The 25,688-nt window shown below is 42.0% G+C and overlaps 1 protein-coding gene across 1 annotated transcript; it reads right to left on the bottom strand.

The window, feature by feature from the left end:
- Window positions 1-12,046: 12,046 nt before the first annotated feature.
- Window positions 12,047-23,176, bottom strand: RAB33B (RAB33B, member RAS oncogene family). Its single transcript, XM_026106155.2, has 2 exons — window positions 22,689-23,176; window positions 12,047-15,932 (listed from the first exon to the last, which is right to left on the bottom strand). The coding sequence occupies exons 1-2, from the start codon at window positions 22,935-22,937 to the stop codon at window positions 15,489-15,491; spliced, it is 693 nt and encodes a 230-aa protein (XP_025961940.1). The 5' UTR covers window positions 22,938-23,176; the 3' UTR covers window positions 12,047-15,488.
- Window positions 23,177-25,688: the final 2,512 nt, after the last annotated feature.

Below are 25,688 nucleotides of genomic sequence, written 5' to 3'. Positions count from 1 at the left end.
GAGGGCAGGAAAGGTTTCTGATACAAGGTCTTGCCAATGCCATTCAAATACCTCTATCAACGTATGGATTCAGTGGTGTGTCAGTGTTTAGGTACACCTAATTTTAGTGATGAAGTATAATATTAGAATATGGTAAGAACTTCATTTGCAGTAGCTCCCCTAACAGGGTAACCTGGATATTCTGAATTCAGTTTGGAGTTTTTTTGTTTGGAATTTGGAGACTGGGATTTACAACACTGCTTATTTTTAAGCCCATTTTCCTAAACCAAATTTAGTCCAAGGGCTTTGCACTCTGGTCCTCTGCGTGGACAAACTACAGCTCCCACTCGACTTCCACTGACTCCTGAAGTGCTTAAAAATCCCACGCGCACTTACAATTCACTTTCAGGTAGGCTCAGAAGTGCCTCCAGGCCTTGAACCCTAAGTGGTAGATTACTTATCCCACTGCATAGATTAATGCAGCACATGAACTTGAACAGGACTTGGAAGGTAAGTAAGTTCTCATCTTGTGAAAGATGTTACCTGCTGTAACCAGAGAGTAAGTAATGCCCACTATTAGGTGTGTAACTCCAGGAATCATCTCAGATAAGAATTATCTTATTGCAGCATACAAGGTGCCTTTGCCCTGCCCAAGAGGAACAGGAATTAAGTTGTTCTTGCAATCCTTTTTTCTTGACACCAAAGGCTTTTTTCATACCACTAGTAAAGAGGCTCAGACACCTAAATTGAGCCTCTGCATTGCTCTATGTAGGCAAAGTGCCAGTCGCTCCTCTGAGTTCATGTTTATCTCACATGCACTTAAAATACTGTTGGTTCCAACACAGCTTGCTACAGTTAAATCATCAGAATTAGCATTACTATATTCAGTTAAAGTGAGTACATATCCTGGTATATGTAGGTTAGTAAATCCTGACCATCTAACTTCTTCATAGTCTCCCCAGCCTCCTGGGGTTGGTCAGGTGCAGAGAGGGAAAGTTAATAATCGTTTGTCAAACTCTAAGGAGGAAACATCTTCAAGTACAATATATCGCCTTTTGCTGTAACATCAAGCAAACAAACACCCGAAGCTGCGTATTGAACAACTGCTAATAGACCCTTGCACCCTAGCATGGTCCCCTCTGTACATAAGGTGTTTAGCAAGTGTCTCAACAACTGACTTTAGCCCTTAATGGAATAGGATTATTAAAAAAGGCACTTGGCCAAAAGTCTAGTTTCTGCTCTGAATACCAGAGCAACGTAAACCACGTGATGAAGATGCAAGGCACCAAACTACCACAGCCCTGCGCACCGGCCTCTCCGCAGCCTTTCCCCAGCCGCCTAACACCCCTCTGCTTCAACGAGGGGAATCGCACCCGTGCCTCGGCGGTCAGGAAAGCAGTCTGGTTTAGGGCTGTAGTTCCTGCTCTGACAAACAGAAGTTAGGCCCAGCACCAAGATAGCCTAAACATCTCCATATGTTTGCCTACACCAGCTAAAACACAGTCCAGGTAGTTACAGATGATCATTTGAAGATATGTCAGTGTTTTAAATCACTGAATCTAACCTGGAGATGAAACTGAAGAAAACCACGTTAGGCTTTATAAAAGCTATTCAGCATACAGCTTTTCTTACAGCCTGTTGGATTTTATAGATCTTAGTACCAAAAAAAAAACTCACTGACTTGGAGAAGAAACGCTCTTGTCAGAGAGTGCCGGAGGTGGAGGAGCTGCCTTGAGAGTCTGCCAGCGCCTCCCTGGGCCATGCCCTGCACCCCAAGCTGCACGAGAGCTGCTCTGGGGAAGAAAACAGGTCAGGAAACGGTGGCTCAGCTTCCAGTTGCTCTAGCAGGCTTAAATAAAATTAAACTTTGTAATAATATAGCTGTTTGTTTGTTTACCTGCAACCCAACTGTTACACCAACGCCAGGAATCTACAGAACTGATGGATAAAAAAGATTTCCTCTAATATTTTCAATCTGTATGTGCCTATCCTAGCAGGATCCCCTAGCAGTAGCTCTCCTCACAGAGTAACTTAGATACACCCCCCCATAGGGATCCTACTTGCATTTGTATGAGAAGAAGGAAAAACATTTAATTTAAAAAGCAAAAAATGGTAGCACTGTGAATAGTAGCTACTGGTAATTAGCCAATTAAAATCCACTTTCAACATAACCCTGACTAGATTTGATTGACTCTTTACATTATTTGCCTTTAACACAGTTATTCACAATACCGTAAAGCAAAAAAAAGTGATGCTGTGCCTTTTTCTCTGGCATAGTACCTGTCAGCAAGCATCAAAGCATGAAGCATGACTACTTTACTTTCCCCATCCTCAGATACTTCTGGCATAACTCCAGGCGACTGGTGATGAAAAGATTTTTTTTCCAATGATCAGCATAAACCACCATTTTTAGAAATTAAAATAAAGTAAGACACCCTGAGAGGTCATGATTGCTAAAAGAACTAAAAACCATTTGGCTTTGACTCTCCATTATTCTGAAACAGAATTTTCCTTTGAAGGAGCAACTTAATAGAAATTGTTTGCTGCTAAAATGCACTACTCCCCATCAGAAGCCTTATTCTGTAACTATTCATTATAGTATGAGATGATACATACCTAGCATCATTCAAGTGTTCAAAATACCTTAACAAGGCAACTATTAGATTTTATTACAAGAATGCAGAGAGTAACCTTCAATAAAAAGGTAAACTTGCTCTAATGCAGAAATATTTTCACCACATTAGGAGGAGAACTCCTGAAATGAGAAGTTACTAATGCAGTTATGAAATCAGCACCTGACCTGTACGACGGATACAAACAAAGCTGATGCAAGTCAAATTCTGCTGGGAGGGCTCTCACGCACCAGCCGCGGACACAGCTCCTTCCTCTCAGTCAGCTTGGAGACTATTATAAATCAGAGGAGCTTAGTTACCTGATGAGCCCAGCAGACCTCTGGCAGTGTGAAATGTCCTCCACTGACTGTGAAACATAGTTAATGGTATATACTGAAGTACCAGTGTGTAAAAGAAAAGTATGCTCTATGCTATTTCTAAATAAAAACATAAGCAATTTGTTCAGCAGCAGCTATAAAGCCCTTGATAATGTCTGTATTTCTTTCCCAATCTGCCTTTGCAGTCCTTCCAATGGTGCAATTGCAACATTGCTATCACAACACCGGCATGAAGACACCTAAGATCACTTAGTCACAATTCCAACAATTCTTTCTACCAAAGGAGAGTTTCTACCAAAAGAAACAGCTACAATATTGAAATTGGTGGAACCTGTATATCAATTTAATGTCACTCCCTCTAATTGGTTAGCATTGCAGAAAATATATTCATGACTGCAGATGCCAGTGCTATGTTTAGCAGTCTGCACCACATGCTAGTTACAGCTCTTTCTCAGAGCCCAGCAACATCTCCAGAGACATTTCACATCTTGCCTCACCCCTAGCTTGCTTTGACAGAAATCAGATGGATTTTATTTATTATGAGCACATACAGCCACAACACCTCCAGTAGCCATGCCCTCTTCAGCTGTTCCCCACAGACCTTTTTTCAGCGGTAAGATCCTGGTAACCCAGCCAACTTCCTTGTTCCTTCCCACCACGGAAAACCAGAGTTGCACTGAAACATTTCCCTTCTGTCTTGGGCAAAGGCCCCTTTTGCTGGGAGGGGGAGGGAAGTCAGGGGCTGATACACTACAGGTGCCTATCAAAAGGCAATTGTAACAGCTGATACACCTTAGTACAAAGCCTGCTGAGTAATGTAAGCAAAGCCCAGGTGGAGGGGAAAAAAATAAAAATAAAGAAAGCGCCCAGGTTCACAGCTCATTCTGCACCAAAAAGCCCTGCGCACCCAGGTGCTGCCCCTCGTTCACAAGCACTGTATGTTTCCACCACTAAGAAATGCAAGTATCTCAGAATTTTGAAGGAGAATGACACATGCAAATATGCCTCAAATCTCCTTGAGGCCAAACATTTTATTGTCTAGTTCTTTTCTAGGACATATTATAATGCTTTTTCTCTGTCTGGCTACCCTGAGCAGCCTGTAAGCTGGGCATCAGTGTCTTGCCTGTGTACTGAGCTATATACCCTCGTTATGTGGTCCTATCAATCAAAATTATGTGGTTACCAAGCATTTCCTTCCTGTCTTATGTTAGCATTGTTTGTATTAGAAAAAGATAAGACATTTAAGTTTAAAAATATTTTCTTATTTTGGGTAATCTTAGCAAAACGTTACCTTATTCACTGACACACACAAAGCAAGTGCGGAGTGGCTGTAAACCGCAGGATGCCAGACCTCCCCATTAGTGCTCCCCTAGTCAGGGCACACAATAGTTAATGATAAAGAGGTATAATCAGACGGCTGATCAGGGAAGCTGTTTCTATGAGTTAACATTCAACTAAGGGCAAAGTACTTGCTCAAGCCATTTCCTCTGCAATAATGCCTGGAGGGTGCTGGGGTATGGGGGGGGGAGAAAGGGTTCGTCATAACACTGAGGCTAAGAGACAAGTTTTGGGAGAGAGTTTTTTTTTATTTTTTGGTGCTTCCATAGCACTCTCCCACAACAGCAATGATTTACTTTGCTCCCTGACCTCATTTAGTAACAGGGTTTCCCACTGCTCTAGCCTGCCCTGGCCGCTGTCTGTGCGCAATGCGCAGGTGCAGCCTCGCAGCGTCTCGGCCTCCAGGGTCTGCGAGCTCCAGCTGCGTCGCTGGTGCTCTGCTTCCTCTTGCTGCGGGGCTTGCGGTGACAGCTGCCAGGGCTCGGGCTTGGGGAGCAAGTCAGCTTTGCTGGACACAAACCTGGTCTCCTTTGCTAGCAAAAGGCAGTGAGAAGCCAGAGGGGGAAAAGAAACAAAAAAAAGACCCCCCCCCCCCCCCCCCGTTCTGTGAGGCCCATATACCTGTCAATTCAAGCACGAAGTACTTTTAGATTTTTAAGTCAAAATTCAGTACAAGTAGATGAAGTGGCCTATAGTATTTGATGTGGGAAGTGACTCTGGTAATGCATAGTTCCTGCTCATCAGAGAAAATGTATAAGCCATTTACTGCACAAAAGTTATAGTTTACAGCAGAAGAATTATCTGCCTTAATAAATCAAGAGCTTCTCACCAAAGCCCTCCCTCAGTCTCAGTGGCTCTGTTATCGCAGTTTCCTGCATGAACCTCCTTGGCTGATTGCTTTCTCCAGTAACGTGTAATACATGCAAAATTAATGGCAGCTGCTAGGTGAAAAAGACCACAGAAGGGAGCCTTAACAGAGCTGGGGAAGCAGAGCAGAGGCAGTAATCACAATAAAGGTGTGCTCCGAAAACTGGAAGAGGTAGCCTGCACTTGTAAGGAGGAAGGGTTTATTTTCTTCTGTACAGTCAACAGAAAATCCAACTAATACACACAGAGTACAGCATACATGTTTTGGACACAGACTGCATAAACTATTGTAGTGATTTCTTCTCCAAGGCTATTAGCACATAAATGTGGGGTTAGTACTTAGGCGTAACTTTTACTTGAGGAGGGAAAGCCTATCAAAGCGAATGACATTGCCTACCTTTCCTCAGCAGGTTTTCGGTAAAGAAATCAATTGCTTTGCCCTGCACCTCTGCAGGTCAAGCTAATCGAAACACCACCATATACCAATAAACCACATAGTTTCACTTGTGCTTTGCTTAGTGCTTTTATGAGCTGTTGCAACAACATCTTCTTTTGCACTCACAGCTTAGGTACTATCAGAAACGTGCAGATTTATTTTAATTGACTTGTACTTGCTCATGTATATGATGCTTTAATATTAAAAAAAGACTTGAGTTTCTTTTTCATGTTTCATCTTCTGATTTCCGTACAGTGCAAATTTTTAAAGATACGCGTCACTGATTTTATTCAGTACTGGTTCCTATAGATGTAGTGTTTTTATTCAACCAGTACATGCAAATACTGTTAAGTCCCCTTTCCCCTGCACCATAAGACAGTCGGGAGGGTGACTGCGGATCACGTGAGGAGGTCTCCCTTGCCAAGCCCTTGCCTGACTGCACCTCGCAGCTCCCTTTGCCAAGGCGACGGGGACAGCAGTGGCCTTGATTCAGGAACATGCGCCTCCACCTTCTTGCTCCCCGCTGGACGGGCCCAAGCCGGGCCATGCGCGGCAGGCTGCGAGCCCGGGGGTTTAGGAGCTTCTTCTGGGGGTGGTCATGTTGTCCGAAAAGCGGATTCGTTGCCTGGTGTGCAATAAGCCAATAATTACACACTCAGGAGAGAGACATTTGTTTATTTATTTCAGAGTTGCGCAAGCCTGGGTGCTCAGTGGTTTCCCACAAATCGAGCACACCCCCCCAACTTTTCAAGTAGCATTTATACAAACAAATTGCCAGATTTGCGACTTTCGCTTTTACACTGATTGGTTAGTGATTTCTTCATTCCCTGGGTCCCACCCCTGCTTCTCAAGGTCCTGATCAATTAACACTGCCCCAGCTAGGTCAGTAGATGTTATCTCCCAAGGTCCTGACGAAGAGGACATAATCCAGACCCCTTAATTAACACTGTTTTAACAGTGAGAGGAGGCTTTGCTTCCCAAGGTCCTGGCGCCCAAACAGGCCTTATTTCACAGCCTTGACATCCTCCCTTTCCGAGAGTGGGGCACAGGAATGCAGACTGCTGGTAACTCCCTTATCTTTCCAGCCTGCACCAGCTCTGGGGCCCTTTCTTACCGAACTAGGAGCGCGGCCTAAGGCTTCAGCAAATTTAGCTACTCATGCTAAGCAAGTGTGCGGCTACTCATGCTAAGCAAATTCTATCTAAGATAGAAGTTATCCAAATCTACCTACTTCAAACATTCTTTCTGAGCTTCTCAGGGTTGTCTTGTAACAGTCACAGCTCCCTGCCCCGGGCCCAGGCGGCCCCACACCGAAACCCAGCTGCCCCAGGGCGAGCTCCTGGCCCAGGCAGCCCTTCCTCTCACCTCACCTTCCCCCTGCCCGCCACAAGGTTAAACACCCCCCCCACTCACACGCTAAAAAAAAACAGAGAAAAGAAAAAATGATTCTTTTAGCAACTAACCCCCACAAACCGCCTGCCATGGCGCAAAGCCCCTCGCAAATGCCATGCGGGGCAGCGGCCACCTCCCGGGTGCTGTTCGCTGGGGCCGGGGCTCCCTGTGGCCTCTCCCAGCACCCGCCACGCCACGCGCCCTGCGCCGCCCTGCCGAGTGGACACGCACACACGTTTCTGACGCCGAGAAAATACATCTGCTTATATATACAGTTTCTTGGTTTCGTTTTTCATATACATACATATATATATATCTCTATACATACACATATTTAATGAAAGCTGAAATTTTTGAAACACATTACTTAGCTTCAGCTGCTGCTGCCATTTAAGAAAAGCACAACTATTGCACGACTTAGGCGCCAGGGGCAACGGCTGCCAGCATTGCACTTGCGGACAGCAGCTTCACAGTGACTGAAACATGCGTGCAGTACTCAAGTTTGTACCTCATGGTGATGCTGAGGATGAATAATCATATACAGGAACTGAACACACACACTTACCCACACACACCCACACCCACACCCACACCCACACCCACACACACCCCTCCAAATTTTTTTTCTTTCCTTCTGCAGCTGAATCTTCAGTTGATGAAGCCTGCAGCCCTTCACTGCCTCCAATTTATGAGCGGGTTAAAAATAGCTTGAAGTAAATGGCAAAGCTGTTGCATATATTTCAGAGTAAGTTTAACCTTTTTTTCTCTGTGCCCTTCCTGGAACAAACAAGGCAACCAGGGGTTGAGGCCTACAGAAAGAAAGAAAGAAGAAGAAGAAAAAAAAAAACAACAACAACAACAACAGCAATGCTTTACATGTTCCTGAGTAGTTTGCATTTTCCTGTGTGGGGTGACCAGGCTGTATATTAGCAGCACCGCAATGCTATACAGGAAAAAGAGGAGGAGGAAGGGGGGAAAACAGGTGACTAAAAGCATCTCCAGCTCCACAGGCCTGCACTAAAAATGACAGACTTGACCCAAATAGGCTGCTTGCCCACAAGAGAGAAAAACGTGCTTCAGCCATGGCCTCTGCTTCACTATGGATGATTTAGATGTGCAGTACAATTTCTTTATCAGTAAATAATAAAAATATTCATTAAGATGGAGTTTAGCTTATTGCCTCGCAACGGCCTTTTTCAGCCTGTGACCTTCTCAAAGGGGGAGATGCAAACAGTAGAAAAACAAGGTAGTACTGAGCTAAGATCACTGTCTTATGACCTTTGGGGTTTTTTTTGTACACCCACATTCACAATAGTGCTCTCTTCCCTTCTATTTTTTTAAGAGAGAGAGAGAGTGTGTGTGTGTGTGTGTGTGTGTGTGTGTAAGCACCTGTGTGCTTTAAAAACAAGGCTGTAATCACACAGGATCTGTGGGCTCCACATTATCCCAGGTTTCTAATCACTTTTTGCATATTATATATATATATATATATATATATATATATATATATATATGCAACATTCCTCCACTTTTTCCTCCGGGTTTTGGAATTTTGGAGTCATCTGAAACACAGAAAATCTATTAAGGAACCTCATAACTGTTACAAAGACAATGCTTATCCTTTTTTTAACCTAGCAGTCCATATACTTCCAATTGAAAATACTAGTATTGCACAGAAAAAAATATACATCCCCTAATCTTCCAAAACAGAATTGTCAGCTAATGTACTGCTTTTACACCCAAACCCAGAAAATGACCTAATTCTTTTAGCTGGCACCATAAGCTATTCGCAGGGCTATGAAAAGAGCTGCTTGTTTTGGACAACAACCTGAAGCATATTAAAGACTACTGAACGGAAACTGCCTAGAGTTGACCACTTAGCACAATTTATATAAAACTTGCTTAGCATGAGCAGCTAAATTTGCTGAAGCCTTAGGCTGCACTCAGATAACATGAGGAACTTCCACCTAGTTCAGTACAAAAAGGCCCCAGAGCTGGTTCCAGCTGGAAAGGTAAGGAAGATTACAAGGAAGGTAAATCCATCAGCACAAGCCACCACAGTAAAGATAAGGAAAAAAAACATCCTGCCTGACGGAGAACAGGAAGACCCCAGACCCAAATATTATGATTGGTCTGAACCTTTCCATGGGGAATGGGAACTTAAACTGTCGGGGTATAAATGCCCGGGGATTTCTTTGTTCAGGGTCCCTCTTTGCAGGCACCCAGCTCAAGCCGTAATTACTGCATGTGCATCCTTAAAATTTATTTAATTCGCTTTGATTTGGCTCCAAACTTCTCAGCGGGAACCTAGGTCGGACCCTGTTATGGTGACCAGCGAGCCTAATTTTCCCTAACACAGTGACTAGGCTGTGCAGGAAGATGGGTCACGATGGGCAGATACAAGAAGAGAGATCATGTGAGCTCTTCAGTTGTGTCAAATATAGTTGTTTCTCCTGCTAGAATCAAGTCACTACTTGAGATTTTAATTTTTTTTTTTTTTTTTAATTTGTAAGCAAAGTCTGTTTCCAGGCTCCACCATCACTTCATGGAAAAATGGAACATGAGACCCAAGTGCACCCTACATAGTTCAAAATGGACAAGGAAACACAAAGCTAAAACATAGTTCTTTAAAAACCAAACATGTATGTCAAATAAAATTTTACTATAATTAATTTAGGAGAAGAGAGCAGGCCAATTCTTTTGAATGTTTGATGATGGTAATATAAGCTCTCATACAGCTGATTGTAAAGTCAGGTGCAAGTTCTGCTACCCATAATCTAACCAAACGAACAAAAAAAAGGGGGCTGGGGGTGGTAGGGATGTTTTATTTGCCTGAGTGCTGAGGGCCCTTTCTGCTGTCAGCAGGTTGGGCTGCTACAGCTGCCATTGCTCGGGGCACCATGGAGCCTTTTTACTCTTAGCTGGGGGAGATCACCTCTTTTCAAACAGCTCAAGCCCGCAATGTGAAAGCACGTGTATTACTGAGAATACTTACTTAAGCCTGTATTTGCCATCCTTGCTGCCAAGCTCTAGTCGTAAACACATCCCTCAGCTGGTTATGCTCCTCGCAACACCTCCTCCAGACTGCAGCGCACCTGCCCGCCAGGAGTCCCTTGGCCTCAGTCAGGTTACATCAATTTTGTGCTGTTTTTTGAGGGGTGAGAAGAGCAGGAGAGCGGAAGGGCAGAGGGTTATAAGTCTTTTAAATGGTCATTGATATTGCTGGGAAACTTCCTTTTACATTGTCAGTTTTCTAGCATTCAAAATTCTCATTAACCAGTGGTGATTCAACAAAGCCAGAAAAACAATACATTTAAATAATAGTGACATTGAGCAAGATTATGGACTTCAATCACCACCCCTGCTGTACTGGCAGCTTTTACCTGTCTATCTTTGGGTTCTGGAAACATCTTCCTAAACCACAAGCAGCTGCTTTTAAGTATGTTCCTCAATACACTGTCAGCCTCTTCGATTTTGCAGCTGGGCAGGTGTGTACGGCTCAGTGAAGCCCACGCGATCCCTGGAAACTGGCAGCAATTACTTTCCCCAGCAATGGTGTGTCACGGGCCTCGCTGATGCTTCCTTTCAGCTGTACGAGTCTTCATCGTGACTTGCAGGGTGAACAGAACCTTTCTTCCTCCCCCCCCCCAAAGAAAACCCCCCAAACCCAAACCAACTACCCCCAAAACAGCATTTTTTGTGAAGCGCATTATGAAGAAATAAGACTTTGAGACTTGTTCTTCCTTACAGGGCTCTTTATAACAGACTTCAGCGCAACTCAGAAACAGACCTAGAAGTTTTGTTTTTCCTGTAATAATGCTAGTTGCTAATGCTAGCCACAAGATACAATTTAAGATTATGTCTGATTTTTGTTGACTTTGAATGCACATCATCTGATTTTCATATACAATGGCATTGCCATTTTAAAAATAACATTACTTTAAAATGACATGTGGCTCTACTTTTTATATGGGAGCCAAGATACTATGAAAAATAGGTCCCTGGCTTTGAAAGCAGGACTCTGATGAAAAATACTGTTAGAGTTATGTACACCAATGGAACTGAAAACATTCACCAAAAGTGGGCAAGGATGAAGCTATAAAAGCAGCAAGTTAATAGCCGACCAGTCAGTGAAAGTTTGAGTGCAAGGTTACTACTAAAAGGTGACAATTGTGCTAATTCATACAGTGATGGATGAAACAGTCTATGACCAGCTTCAAAATGTGGTAGCTGCCATCCAAATGCATGATCACCTGTTATGGGAGACAAACACAAAACCAGCAAGTAACAGGAACTTTTGGTTCAAGGCTAATGAAAGCCATAAAGAAGTGTTATACGTATTAGTTTTGTCTTTACATGAGAGGGAAAACAGTCACTGATGTTTCTTCTGATGTACAGGCTTGCTGTTTCCAGATGGTAAACCCTCTTTAAGTCACAGATGAAGGTGCAAACAGTCAAAGTGTGATTAGGAGGCAAGGCTGCCCACACTCTAATTCTTATATGGACTCCCAAATTACCCCCTTGGATCAAAATCAGAGCTTAATAACTAATTCTTAGAGCATGAAGCCAATAAAGATGTTAGTTTCATGGGGACTCCTCATCTTTTCTCACCAAGTGTGGAAGGCTATCTTTTTAAGCTATTGGTTTATAAAGCTGGAAAAACGACAAGGGTGGAGCTGTTTAAGTTTAAAAATTCTTTGATGACAGCCTGATTCAGACCCTTTAGTGGCACAGGGCTTTCTTTTTTGTTGGTTTTGTGGGACATTATAGTACACATTAAAAAAACATGCACACTTATCTTGATACTTCTTAGCTATAGCATCATGCTGAAGTTGAAGATGACAGGAAAACCCTAACACAGACAAAGTATATATGTGTGTACTAATACACATTTTGAGTTTGTATGTCAGCCTGTTGCCTTCCTAAGTAGGAAGCAGCTTCCTTCCTAAGTAATTTAATAAAATAGATTCACACTGGCCTTGCAAATAAGGCTAGTAGAGGGACTGACAAGTGCACCACACTGCTGGTAGTCTACGAAGGCCTTCATTCATCATCCCAGAGTCCAAAAACATAAGGCACATGCATTCACTAAACACGTTTTTAATCATTCAGTAGAATTAACAGTCTGTGTAACCAGTAATGACTGCAAATCATCTTTAAAGATGCAAAACATCTCTAAAAGGTGTTTAGCTATTTTTTTATTAAAAATACACTATTAAGTGTAGAATTAGAAGAACATAATAGGACAGTCGTGAAACAGTATATGGTAACACAACAATTTCAGAGGTCCTTTCAGGGGAAAAGGCTATGACATTTACCAAAAAACAGCTTAACGGCAGCTAGAACTAATTTCTTGCTGGAGGTGTGTGTGTATGCAAACTGTAAGACAATCTTTTGAGATAACTAAGATTTCACAGGTGAAGTTAAGAGCTTTTCTGGACATGGGGCAAGACTAGGAGAAGAGTAATGGAAAAGACTCCTCTGAAACATGTGCTGAAACATCAGATGAGTGCTTCAGATGCTCCAAAATAACTGAGGTACACCGCAAAAGAGCACTGACAGTAATACAAGTGTTGTGAGAGTCTTTCACAAAATTGCTGTCTAGGTAAACAAAAACTACAGGCTGTTTTTTCCTACCTTGTTTACTGTAATTTATTATGGATTTTACCAAGAAATGATGTCATAATTCCTAGTATGAGACCACTGAAAACAGGTGACAGTAGTTTGTGGCAAAGCCAGTTTATTAGGTTTCTGGGATTGCATCCTCCCCCCCCTCCCCACCCCCACATACAAAATAGCCCAACTTTACAATTCGGTAAGGTGAAAATACATATACAAAGTATACAGTACTTTTGACATCAATTTTGTGGGCAGAACATTACTACTGAGAGCCAGGAAGCATATCAGATTCCGGATTAATGACCACATCAGATTCTGGATTAATGACCACATCAGATTCTGGATTAATGACCACATCATGGTTATGGGAGAACCATCAAAACATGCTTTGTGCTGAAAGCAAGATTACATTTCCACACAATTTTAATAACACAGGGGCCCTTATTTACAGGTTGTGATTAATTCAAATAAAACTTAGCAGATTTACAGATGTTTGATGTCAAATTTAACGCTAATATTGTGTCTACATAATTTCCTCAGCTTAACCCCCAACCTGACTGACTGACTTTGGAATTCTTCATTCTGTCTTCTTATTTTAAAAAATAAAAAAAGAATTAGAAAGTTTGCTGAAATATTTAATACTATACAAATACTTAAGATGGATCCTTTTGAAAAAAAAGGATTAAGGACACGAGTGAAAAATAAATTGTCCAAGAGGACTGTAAACCATGTTTATTTGTAATACTATACAAATAAACTGAAGATCAATTCTTTTCTAAAATAAAAAAAAATCATTAAGGACACGTGTTAAAGAGCTGATTGTTTGTGAAAGGACTGTAAACCAAATTTTAGTCATTTAATGTGCAGAGTGGATGAAAAAGTTCTCTTTTACAATGTTGCATAAATAAAATTACTGTTGCAGTTATAGCAGCTTTATACAGAAAAAATGTTTAGTATTTTTTGTTCAGAAATTTTTAAATATCCCAATTATATTAGGCCAAATTGAATGCTCTTTCTAAATCTACGGAGAAGTCAATGAATTTTTCCTTTTATCAATCTAACTTGCAGTACAATTATGTTGCACTAATTTTAATAGTTTAAATAATAGTAGTTATTTTGTTTCAATAATATAATTATTTCTAATGTAATCACTAGGATGGCAGCTTCTAAATTTGCCCTTACATTTATTTTCCAGTCAGCATCACACACTACACATTATAAATCAAAAATCCTCATTTTTATTTCAATTCCTTTGAAGATTAAGTCACAAAATATTGTTTCATCATGGCATATGAATGAAGCCATAGATTAAATTCTATGGCTTACGTTTTCTTTTGTTTTATATAATTTTGTGCAACCTAGCATCATTTTCATTACAAAAGTTGACCTTCAAACAACAGAACTGAAGTAAAATAGTTGCAACTAAGAGAATCCAGAGGAAGATGGTTCCAAACAAACAGTTTCTCTCTTCTGATTAAAAACAGAAAACAAAACTAAACAAAAAACTCATTGTAGTTAATGCCAGGATGCCCAACTTAAATCCATAATATCATAGAAGCAGGTTTTAGCCCAAAATCTTTAACAGATGATCTGCCTGTGCAGACTTTCTCCGTATTTCAGAATTGACTTGATTTTGTATTCAGAAGTGTTTTAAAGAATTCTCATATTCCCTATTCTTTAAATAGAAGGTACTGTTTTACCATTATGCAAGCAAACTGACCTTCAATTATGGAAGTCTGTAGTCAAGCTCCTTTGCACGGAACAGAAGCCTTCAAATCAGTTGTTCTGGCACAGAACAATACAGACCATTAATATATGGTGGCCTTCACATTTTCCATGACTAAGGCACAACTTTGTATGTCACACTGGGCATCAGAAGTAACACTTTCTCCTAAGCATTTCCATCCCTAAAACGTAATCAAATTGATTTGTAAAAAAACTGTGTTTTTCAAAGTATTTGAAAACATTCATTATGATTAACATCCTCTGAAAGCCTTACCTTTGAAAACCAGGATGCTTTTGCCAAATTCACTCAAATTTTAATTCATTTAAGTATTTTTAATTATGCTCAGATGCTCAGCTCAAATAGAGCATCTTTACAAGTAAAACCTCATTGAACATGGAAGTTTTAGCTAGGTCAGAAAAACTGTGGATAGTTATAATCCCAAATTTTCCCAAGTCCTATGCTACAATAATTTCCATAATAAGGAATGCACAGTTTAGTCTTACATGCTAATTGAGAAGAATTAATGAAGTTGTAAGTATCAAATAGTTATCCAGAGGTAGGGACAAGTTTTTCAACTCTGTTATCATTACCACAAAGAAATAGACAAGGTTTAGAGTGGAACGACAGGGCATTAAAGCCTGCAGTATGCACTTACACTGAAAGCTTAATCTTTATCTGACAGCCTTGTTGTTGTTGCTATTGTTTTAATAAAAAGGTACTTGCCCAAAAATCTGCTAGCATTCATCAAATATTTCTTTAGACATCAAAAATCACCCCAATCAGTGATTCAAAAACAAGTCACCTGTCTGTCCCATAACAGTTTTCCTCCAACATTATTCGAATGAAGTACCAACCGAAAACATTAGTAAACAGGCCTACTATTTATAACCTTACCACAAGTGACAAAAATGATCTCAGGCAGCAAGAGCTCAAGTAGAATTGCTTTGTCAAAACTTCACTTGAAAGTTTACTTTCCTCTGTATCTATAGTGAAAAATCAGTAATTCAGAAAGTACATTACAAAGTGCAAGAAAATGAGATGGGCACATTTACATAAGAAAAAACACATTAAAGTGCCAAAGAGATTTGCTATAATTGCTACCAAAACCTGGAACTTTGCCAAGATCACAACTTTGAAGCATATACAAACAGACAAGGTGATAGCTGAACAAATAGCATGATTTAACACCAGCAGGTCATGGCAGGTTTTGGTTCAGGCTTTATATGTATTTCATCGCGATCCGGGGGCTGACTAAGCATTAATGGCTTGTGACTTTTAAGCTTGTGAGCCAGTGTCATAAATATGGCCTCCACATGGTCATTGTCGTTCGGGTTTTTGGCGGAGGTTTCAAATAGTGGCATACTGTGAGTATCAGCAAACTTCTGGGCCAAGTCCGTAGGTACCTGAATAGCACTTCTCAGATCACATTTATTTCCAACAAGAATCCGTGGTATATCATTGGCAAGAAGGTGCTGTTTGCATTCCTCTATCCATGACGGCAGACTGTGAAAACTGGCAATGTTTGTCATATCATACACAAACACAACAGCATGTACATTCCTGTAATAGTGCTGCACCATACTCTTTCTGAAGCGCTCCTGCCCTGCTGTATCCCATAGCTGAATCTGAAAGGGGAAAGACAAGAGAAAAAAACAGAACTGCTTTTTTATTCATGCTGAAAAATTATGTAAATCATCTGTAGCTAGGCACATCACACAGTTAAACAAATTCACTTCTCTGAATTAATCATACTGAAAAGTTTGTGCTGAAGAAAACTGTGGCTTTCCCATAAAAAATTTCAGAAAGTTGTGCTTTCTGAGCCATCTGCTCACAATTGAAGCTATAAAGAAATTACGATGCGGCTTAATCACTACTAATACAAATTTCTAAAAGTTTACTGGAGTAGATAATTTGTAAGATTTTACATAAACAAATATTGAAATCTGGCCAATACAGTTTTTATTTGAGGAAACAGCAACATACATTTCTCAGCGCAACTCTCAGCTGACATGAATTTCTGTTGCCAGAAACACATATTTGTGTTGCCACAAATAACATCATCTTCCTCAAAGTTTTGTTCTTAGCATCCAGTTAACTGCCAGTTGTGGTAGACTCCATAAGAGTATGAAGAAATCAAAACATGCATGAACAAAAACCATAACAAAAAAGCATAAAAATCTGTATCTGCAGTGTATCTATTGGAATTAAACTCTCCTTTCTATGAACTTCTACCTTAAATTTATTTAACGATTAAACTAGGACAATACTGTGGTTTGTAGTATGCAAGTATGAGCAGCCATAAAAGAAATAAAAAAAGCATAAACCTTACGTTAGTTTAAGATGATACTGATCTTTCCAGGTATACATCGTTCTATCCTAAATAAACTGAAGTGTCAGTATTTGTTCTAAGCTTAGGAAGTCAATGACAAAACTATATAGTAAACAGACAAAAACGCTCAAGCTGTAAATATCTCAGGTCCAGATAAAACTACCTTGAAGCACAAGAAGATACAAAGACCAGAGTACAAAAAAAAATGTTAAATGTATCAATCACTCTGATAGAATGAGAGCTTGGAGTTCTCAGATGGGTAGGATATGCTATAAAATCATGTAATTATTGAACGTGATAATGCTTAAGAAATCAGCTTTTCAAGAAACATGTGACTGCAATATTCAGCAGTCAGAGCCAATTCACCCACAATGCCAGATTAACTGTATGCACTAACAAATAAATGAGCACATGGTTATACAAAACACACCTTAGCATGTTAACACTGAAAGTTAACATTAGATTTCTTAGGTCCAGGCTGAATCCTAACTTCCTCTCTGTCCTGAACAGTTGAAGCAGTTTGATTAATACTTTGGCTTTTAACTTTTGAGCAGGAACTCTTAGAAAGAAATATTTCCTCCCTAGGAGGGAGAGGAGAGAGTTTTTCTTCAGACACAGAATTAAAGAAGCATTAAATGTTCTGTAAATCATGAAGGTAAATTTAAAGTTCAATCTGTTCCACAATCTATTCTACAGCTAATATTTTCCCTTAATGAAAACTATTCTCCCATGACCACAGCTCTGCAGTCCTTTGATCCAAATGTTTTATTGAATCCGATTTCTAAATTACAAGTGTCTTGATTACGTTATCTTGTTTAGCATTTTTACCAGTGACTTTGAGATAAAAAAAGAAACGTACAAGGGAAATTTGTTGATGGCAAGAAGCTAAGATGCATCACTGACAGAGAAAAGGATTAGAACATCATCTAATAGCTGGAATAGTAAAAAGAAAGCAAAATTGAACAGGATCAGATGCAAGGTGTTGAGAACTGCGATTAATAAAAAAGACTTTTCCTGTAAGTGGGGGACTCATCAGTTGGAAATAACTGAAGTGGATGACAGTCCAGATACACGAATAAAATCACAGGATGTTATGAATCACTAGTATGATAGGGCCAAGGGAAGAAGCAAGTGATGTTTCAGGATGGTGTGACTTTTTCTTTAATATTATGCCCAACTTTGGTCACCCATACCCAAGAAAAATTCAAATTTTAACAGGGGGAATTGACATTTACGTGTTTGATCAAGGGAACAGAGAATTTACATGAGAACATTAGAACAGTTTGGATTATGTAGTCTAGTCCAGTTATTTGCTCCTTCTGCTCTACAGATGGATAAAGATCCAGGTACTGCTCTAAGAAGGTCATTAAAATTACTAAGAAAAACAAGATCATTGCCAATAATCTTAAAAATCTTAAAAATTGTCAATAGTCTTAAAAATTTCCTGCAGAACAGTCTACTCTTCTGTTGAACACTTTTAGGGAAACGAGACGAGAGAGCACAAACTGAAAAAGTGGAAAAGTTAGTGTAGCAAAACAGACGAGAAGGAAACAGAACTCTCATCTCTCTATATAAAGCTATTTAAGCTAAAGGATAATGGTGCTGCTGCAAAAAGAGATGCATCAATTAGCTACAAGAAAAGTACATGAGAAATTAAAAAAAGGTTCCTAATCATTAAATTGGTGGAGTTATGGAACAGCCTTCCCACTGAAATGCAGGAAAAAAATGACTTTTCATAGAGCTTTGCCACTTAACAAAAGAATTATGTGGTAGCATGAGCACCATAACATATAACTGGACAACTGCTGGGGTTTATCTGAATGACTGGATGTTTACAAGGCAGTTTCGGTACCTGAGCAAGTCACCCTACCCTCTGATTGAAGAAAACTGCAGTCAATTGCAATCCATCCCATTTTAGAGCAACGACCTGCTTTTTGCCGATTGTATTGTACTCTAAGCCCAATTGACTGCAGCCCCATGGTTTGTGAAGGGAGCCTAGATACCTAGACTAAATATAGACACTTAAGTTGGGTAAGATTCATTCACCTACCCAGACAAGAGACAGCCTTAGTTCTATGCGCTTATGAAACACCACAAAGTCAAGAGACTTCTGCAGGATTTTCATTAATTTGGAATATAACAAATTAAAGAGAAAATAAAGATGCACAGACAGGTAACCTTTATGTTCAGTCAGCATACAGCTAAGGAGTACATAATCTTGCAAAATGTCATATCAAATGTAATTTAAAGAGGGTGTTCATTTTCATAGACAGCTGTAGAATCTGAGCATACACTTCTCTCCCCACCTCACTCACAGAGAGCAGAAATCAGTCATGGTTCAGTCAAGGAGAGATCCACAAGGTTACTGCCAAGCTTGGTTAGAAATGAGGAAATTTAATTAAAGCTTTACATAGATCCAAGTTAATCTTAAACTGCAGTTTCACCTAAATTTTATTTACATGTGGCTTTCAAACATGGATATATTATCTCAAATTAAAAATTTTAATATTACTGGCATAAAATCATAAACTGTATGGGGAGACAAATCTTTTTCCAGCACTGAAAGTTTCATACTTCTGAAGTTTCTTTTTTCCTGTTACCAGGTGAACTTCAGCACACCATTCCATTTCTGGCCAAGAAACTTACCTGGCAAAAAGACTATTTGCCCTTTTGAAAAACAAACACTGACAATGATCACTTTGATAGATGTGCATTGATGAATTCACATTAATATCATTGTTTCCCTATTATTCAAACACCATTCATCATGGGAACACATTTTTATTTCAAATGTGATACAGAAAATGGCCCTTTAAAATGTGCATTTTAAAAGTCTGGTTTAACAGTACATTCAACTAATAAAACTGAGGACAGAAGCACTCGTCACATTTTCTAGGAAAGACAAATAGCATTTAAATATATCAACTATCATCTCCCACCTTCTGATTGCTTTTTGTGCATCTAGAAAGTCTGTTTTCTAAACAAGGACTGCCTCAGCATGCATGGTTTATAACATGCTGCTAAAAACATAACTGGCCTTTAATAAAGTTAAAACTGTAAAATGTGCTTCCTTTTATTAGATGCAAAGAAAATATGAACTTGAAGAGCTCAAAAGTGCAGAATATGCCATAAGGACTTTCTCCTTTGTATTTCACTTGCAGCCTTTGCTCTTTTAATGTAGGTCACAAAGGAGTGACATCATTGTTTTCTTCAATTTTACATCAATCTAGGAAGAGCAAAGTTAGAATGTAAAAAATTCATGCGCTGGCAATTTTAACCTATTCATCACATCTAATCACTAGTGTTTCAGATGAATCAGCCAGTCTACTGTTCAAAAGAATACACTTGTCCCTATGTCTTAGAATTATAAAAATTCTTGTGTGGGAGACCCTGTTGAGAAGAACTGTGTCTGTGTTAATGCCAATGACACAGCACTTTTCCAGCTGCAAGGGAAATGCTCTGTACCGGGGCAGCAAAAGAATGACCATCCAGCTGGCTGGGGGAAGGGAGCAGAGAGAATGAGAAGACACTAATTAACGCTTTCCTTCAAAGCAAGAGGGAAAATTCCTCTACTCAGCAGGCCCTTCAGGGCACAGCAAGAACACCAGAAGAGGAGTAATTCAGCTCATGACAACTTCTCTCTTTCCTGGTTCAACAGGCATTGCTGTTTGAAAGGTTGGTACATAGTGTGATGGCACATAGCGTCCCCCTAACAGCTAGAGCCCTGGCTGTAATGTTAAGAAACTTCAATTCCTTTCAAAGTTGAAACAGAACTCCTCGGAAAACAAGGTGTCTGAGAAGAGTCTCCTTCAGTTCTCTACCTCTCTCACCAAAACCAGGATATTCAACAGGCAACAGTCTCAAGACGACAGTAAAACCCACCTACCACAGCACACATAACATAATGGCACCTCTGTTAAGCATCTCTGGACTGTGGACCAGTTTCTGGTCCACTAGATTTTTCTTCACTTTTTTCAGCAAAGGGCAGGCATAATCCAGAGGCAGTGAAAAAGCCAGTCAATAAGATGGTGCTGACAAGCAGATGTCCCTCCTGAGGTTCTCTCTTCAGTTATGCATAGCAACAGACCTGAGAGTACAGCATCTCAGCTATCAGCCAAAGTGCTATTAGTTTTAGAAAGGGAATGAATAACAGAAAGACTCTTACTAGTTTTCCTTTTTAGTTATAAAGAAAGATATAGGGTGAAAAAAATCCAAAAGAAAGGGTAAAAGACTTTGAAGTCTTCCACAATTTCTTTAATCAGTAAATGAGCAAGGATAGACTACAGCTTTCAGCTATATGACTGCCAGCTGTAATTCCAAAGCTTGGTGATAATGTATTCAAAAGTACAATTCCAAGACTAACATTTTCCCTTTTCTAAGCATCTGTTAAACTCAGTTCCTAGAAACCAACTATAACATGTAAGTAGAAAGGAAAAAGTTTGGGTTTTTAAACCACATTATTGCTTCTAAATAAACTGCATTTGTAAGCAACTAGTGGTTTAATCTGCAAATGAATGTTAGGATTATCACTAGTGTTCACATATATTCCAGGCTAAACAGGCATATTTCATATATTTTTAAAATTTCCTTCACAGTGCCTTTAAATTTGCCTTGAAAGGCAAAACCACCTTTTTTTCCTCACATCTAGTTTTCCACTGAATTTAGTTTTGTAAGAATAAGCTTTATCTAAACCTATAACCAGAATAAAGGAAAAGAAAAAGTCAAATGTGAGTTAGGAATCCAATTTGCCACTGTTCAGTTCTGTACCACCTTACTCTAACATGCAGCTATCTAAATAGAAAGAAAAAAAGAGTTGCAAAACATTACTATCATAGACACAACAGTTCATTCCTGAACACTTGTTCTACTTCTTAATAGATGCAACTTGTTATTTTCACTATTTCCACCCTGAATTTCTGCATAAAAAATTCTGATTTTTGAAACTGATTCTATCCCATAAATAAATTTGGTCTTTTTCTTCCATCCTTCATTTTCCTGAAGTTGCTTTTGATCTTTTATTTGTGTGTGACGTGTAGTTTCCCTTAAAAAATATTTCAGATAATCACTATAACTCTTTCTAACATCATAAGATCAAAATGCCTCAGAACAGTGTCATCTGCATAACTTCATCGACTTAAAAGGCCAATGAAGCGTGATTCCTAACAAACACAGAAGCAGAATTTCTGGGAGCCAACAAGCTGCTGATGCCAGACACAGCAAACACTAAAATACCAGCAAGTAAGAGATGTACCTAAAAGTCCAAGAGCAGCAGTTAAAGAGCAGCTACTGACTAACACCTGCCAGAGGCTGAGCAAAGGTTTTACCTAATAGTAGAAAACTTTCATGACAAACACCTCCATAGTATTTCCAATTCCAATACACGCAAGGCAAAATAGATTTAAATAAAGTTGCAGAGTATCTAGAGCCAAAACAGAGTCTACTGGCTAAGTGGCACAACTGCAACGAACTTGTACGCTATGAAGATGTGCCATATGGGTCTATGAACCCCACTGTGCAGCACTACACCTGTGAGTGGCACGGCAGCAATGAACGCTAGGATGCTCAATCTACATGCCACAGGCATGCAGCCTCATCAGCTGCCTGCAACACGGCGTGCTGAGCAAAGCTCTCCCGGGGCTGACAGGGGCTGACAGCCCTAACCTGCGATCTGGCAGCGCCCGGCCCTCATTCTCCCGGGGCTTGCCACGGTTTCCCCGCGCTGTCCACAGCGATGCTAGAGCCCAGAGGCAGGGCTCGCCCGCCCGCTTTTGCCCCCAGCGCAGCAGCTGAGCGGGGACACCCCGCTCCCCCAGCACCTTCCCCGGGGGGGGGGGGGGGGGGAAAGGAGGGGGAGGCCCCGCGGCCCGACCCAGCTAATACCGGCACCGCATCTCCCCGGGGGACGGCGGCCCGCCGGATGGACAGAGCCCAGCGCTAGGCCGCGGTGGGCAGCGCTCGGTCTTGCCCGCGGTGCGGAGAGCGCAGAGAGGCCTCCCCGTCCCCCCCGAGCTGGCGGCGGGCGGAGGGGCCGGGCCCGGCGCGCCGCCGGTACCTTGATGCGCTCGCCGTCGATGGTGACGGCGCGCTCGCGGAAGTCCACGCCGATGGTGGCCTCGGTGCGCTGCGGAAAGCGGCCGGCGCAGAAGCGGTAGGTGAGGCAGGTCTTGCCCACGTTGGAGTCCCCGATAACGATGATCTTGAAGATGCGGGAGCGCGCGGGGGGCAGCCCGCCGGGCATGGTGCCGCTGCCCGTGAAGCTCAGCTCCAGCGAGGACTCCAGGTCGGCCGCCGCTGCCATCATCGCGCCCTTCCGCCCGCCCTCTCCGGGGCCCGGGCGGACGAGCTCGGGGACGCTGCCGCCCTCCTCCCTTCCGCGCGCCGGGCGGGCGGGCGGGCGCGCGCGCCCACGGCCGTTAACCGCCGCCCCGCAGAGAAACGGCTGCCTGCAGCGCGCGCGCACGCGCACGCCCCTCGGCCGGCCGCCGCCGGCAGCGCCGCGCCACGTCACGGCGGCTCGCCCCGCTCACTCCCATTGGCCGCGAGTGACAGCGGCGGCCGGTGACGTCTCGCGGCTCGGCGGCGACGAGCCGCGGAGTATCGCGAGAGCACGGCCCCGCCGCCGCCAGCCGCGGGACGAGCCAGGGCGGCTCCGGCCGCGTAGCCGCGCCCACGTGACGCCAGGCCCTGGGCCAATCGCAGGGCGCGGTGCTGCACGCGGGGCCCCGCCCGGGCGCGGGGTGGGTGACCGTCGGTGTGCGGCCGTTGGCGGTGTGCGGCCGTTGGGGCAGCGGCGCGAGCGGGGTGCTGGAGCGGGCTGGCGTGGCGGAGAGCGCTGGCGCCCCACGGCCGTGCGCCCTGTGCTTCGGCGGCGCTCTTCGGCCCGGGAAGCGGAGCTGGCCGTCGCGGTGCCACACGGCAACGGAAATTCGGGGAGTAACAGCCCCCGGTGCGCTCGCGTTAGCGGTTTTGTCGCGGTGACTCTCTCAGGGGTTGGGCTCGGAGAAGTGAGTTTTCCCAGCTCACCTAGCCCCGTGTGTCCTGCCCCCCTGAAGACGCTGAGAGCAGCCTATCACAAGTCAACATGTACAAGGTTCCTAAGCGAGTGCCAAGAATAACAAGAGGAAGGCTGAAATCACGAGGGTTTATTTTTAATCACGAGGGAAATTTTCTGTTATAATTTCATGAGTCACCTCGTGACATTAGGCACCGTGCAGTCAGTCAGGGTCTCTCAGGCAGTGCTGAATTTCACGGTAAAATTCCCTTAGGTGCAGGATTGCTGTGGGGCAGGCTGTCTCTATTGCTTGGCAGAGGTTATGTTGACGCTGCATTTGTGTTCTGGGGCAGCAAAGGAAAAGTGGATCTTGGCAAAGCCTTATGCTCTTGCTGCTCTTCAGTGTGACTGTTCTGGTGTCATCTTCAGTAATAAATGAGACAGCAGCAAGTTCATCTGTGACAGAGACACACGTGAGCCAAAAATGATTGACATATCTGACAATAAGAAGGGAAATATGGCATTGCCTCCAGAATCTGTTAATAAACTCACCAAGGGCTGCAACCTAGGAGAGATGTATGAGGTACAAATGAAGTTTAAGCTGTTTTCATCAGCAAAAACTGCAATTTAAACCTCTACATTGAAAAGTAAAAGGGAAATGCAGTAGATGAGATAGAAGAGTAGTATTGCCCTTATGGTAGCTATCTGGCCTGTAAAGTGATAGCTGAGCCAGAATTCTTAAGATTTAGTTCAGATACCTAACAGCCATAGGAAGTCTGACTGTTTATTCTGTTAATGCATGCCTCTGAACACTCAGAGGCACAAATCAAATAAAAAAATTACTCCTTGGATATGGTTCATATTGAGCAACTCTTGTGTGGTGGAAGGGCAGTGCTTTGTGCAGCCTGTCATTGCTCAGATACAAGAATTACAGGCTAGATCAAAAAACGCCCCCACAAAACCCCCTGTGGAGTAGGAATGAAAACTGAGTTTGGAGCAGCTCTCCTCATAGGCTAGGCAGAAAAATAAAGGTGTCCATCTCAAGAGTGCGATGTAAAAACAATCCAAACCGTACCCAAACCTTGTACTCCAAGAAAGGAGCTTAGTACAATCAACAGAACCAGTCCAGACAGTGTTTAGACCTCAGTCCCTGTTATTCCCCTTTCCTCCTTTGAACCAACCTAATTCAAGGTTGTAGAGAGGTCCCATCACCCAGTAGCCCTCTCCTGAAACAAGATGCCTTCATTTATTCTGTCAAAGAACTGAAGAATTGTTTTTTTCTGGTCTGAAAGTAAGATTAAAGGAAGATGAGGAGGTAGTGCCACCATTGAGTTCTTACTGTCCCTTCCACTGAAAGTGCTGCATTTCACAGCAAGAACATAAAATGTGTTTGGCTGGGGAAGGGGTGCACAAGCAAGTGTATCTCTATAGCTCGTGGTAAAAGAAGAAGTAGAAACTTCCTAATTCTAGTGGGAGATGCTCTAATTTGGGCTCTGGCTAACATGCTAAAAGAAGAGTTGTTGGCAAGATTTGCCAACAGCTCATTTAACTGAGTTTGATCTGGGTTATGCCAACAGGGCCAAATTGTATTATAATTAGATTTGAGCTGTTCAACAGCTCTGAACATCTTTTTATTTCAATAACTAAGCCTCTTTAAATGGCAGAATCTATGCACCATCTAGTGGCCACACAAATTCTGAGTTGTTACATTTTTATACTCTATGCTATATAGCAGACATCCCGCACCGTGCCTGTGACTTTACCTCTAACTACTGTCAACCACCCTTTTAGTTTATAGTCTAAGTTTCTGTTTTGTTATCCATTAGACAAACAGAACTACCTACATAAGACATTCTTGAGTGCAGCCTGCTGATGAAAGGATGGACTTGAATTAAATAACTTCTGTTACAGTCTGCTAATGCTCCCTATTGGAGAATGATTTACTATATTATAAGGGACTCCTGCTTCTGAAAACCCTTCACTGGCTTGCACTGGGCAGATTTTAAAAACTGTCCCTGATGTGGTCTTTAGGCCTTCCCATATAACGCAGACTTCACAGAT

This window comes from Dromaius novaehollandiae, chromosome 4, assembly GCF_036370855.1.
Source record: "Dromaius novaehollandiae isolate bDroNov1 chromosome 4, bDroNov1.hap1, whole genome shotgun sequence".
In the NCBI taxonomy this organism is placed as follows: Eukaryota; Metazoa; Chordata; class Aves; order Casuariiformes; family Dromaiidae; genus Dromaius; species Dromaius novaehollandiae.
Note: the sequence above shows the minus strand (reverse complement) of the source record. Positions and strands in the feature narration are given on the sequence as shown.

What these genes read in the sequence shown, in the direction of transcription:
- RAB33B (XM_026106155.2), bottom strand. Translation starts at nt 22,937, where the DNA reads ATGATGGCAGCGGCGGCCGACCTGGAGTCCTCGCTGGAGCTGAGCTTC. An exon ending in TCGACGGCGAGCGCATCAAG is followed by an intron (nt 15,933 to 22,688) that starts GTACCGGCGGCG and finishes TTCCCCTTTCAG; the next exon opens with ATTCAGCTATGGGATACAGC.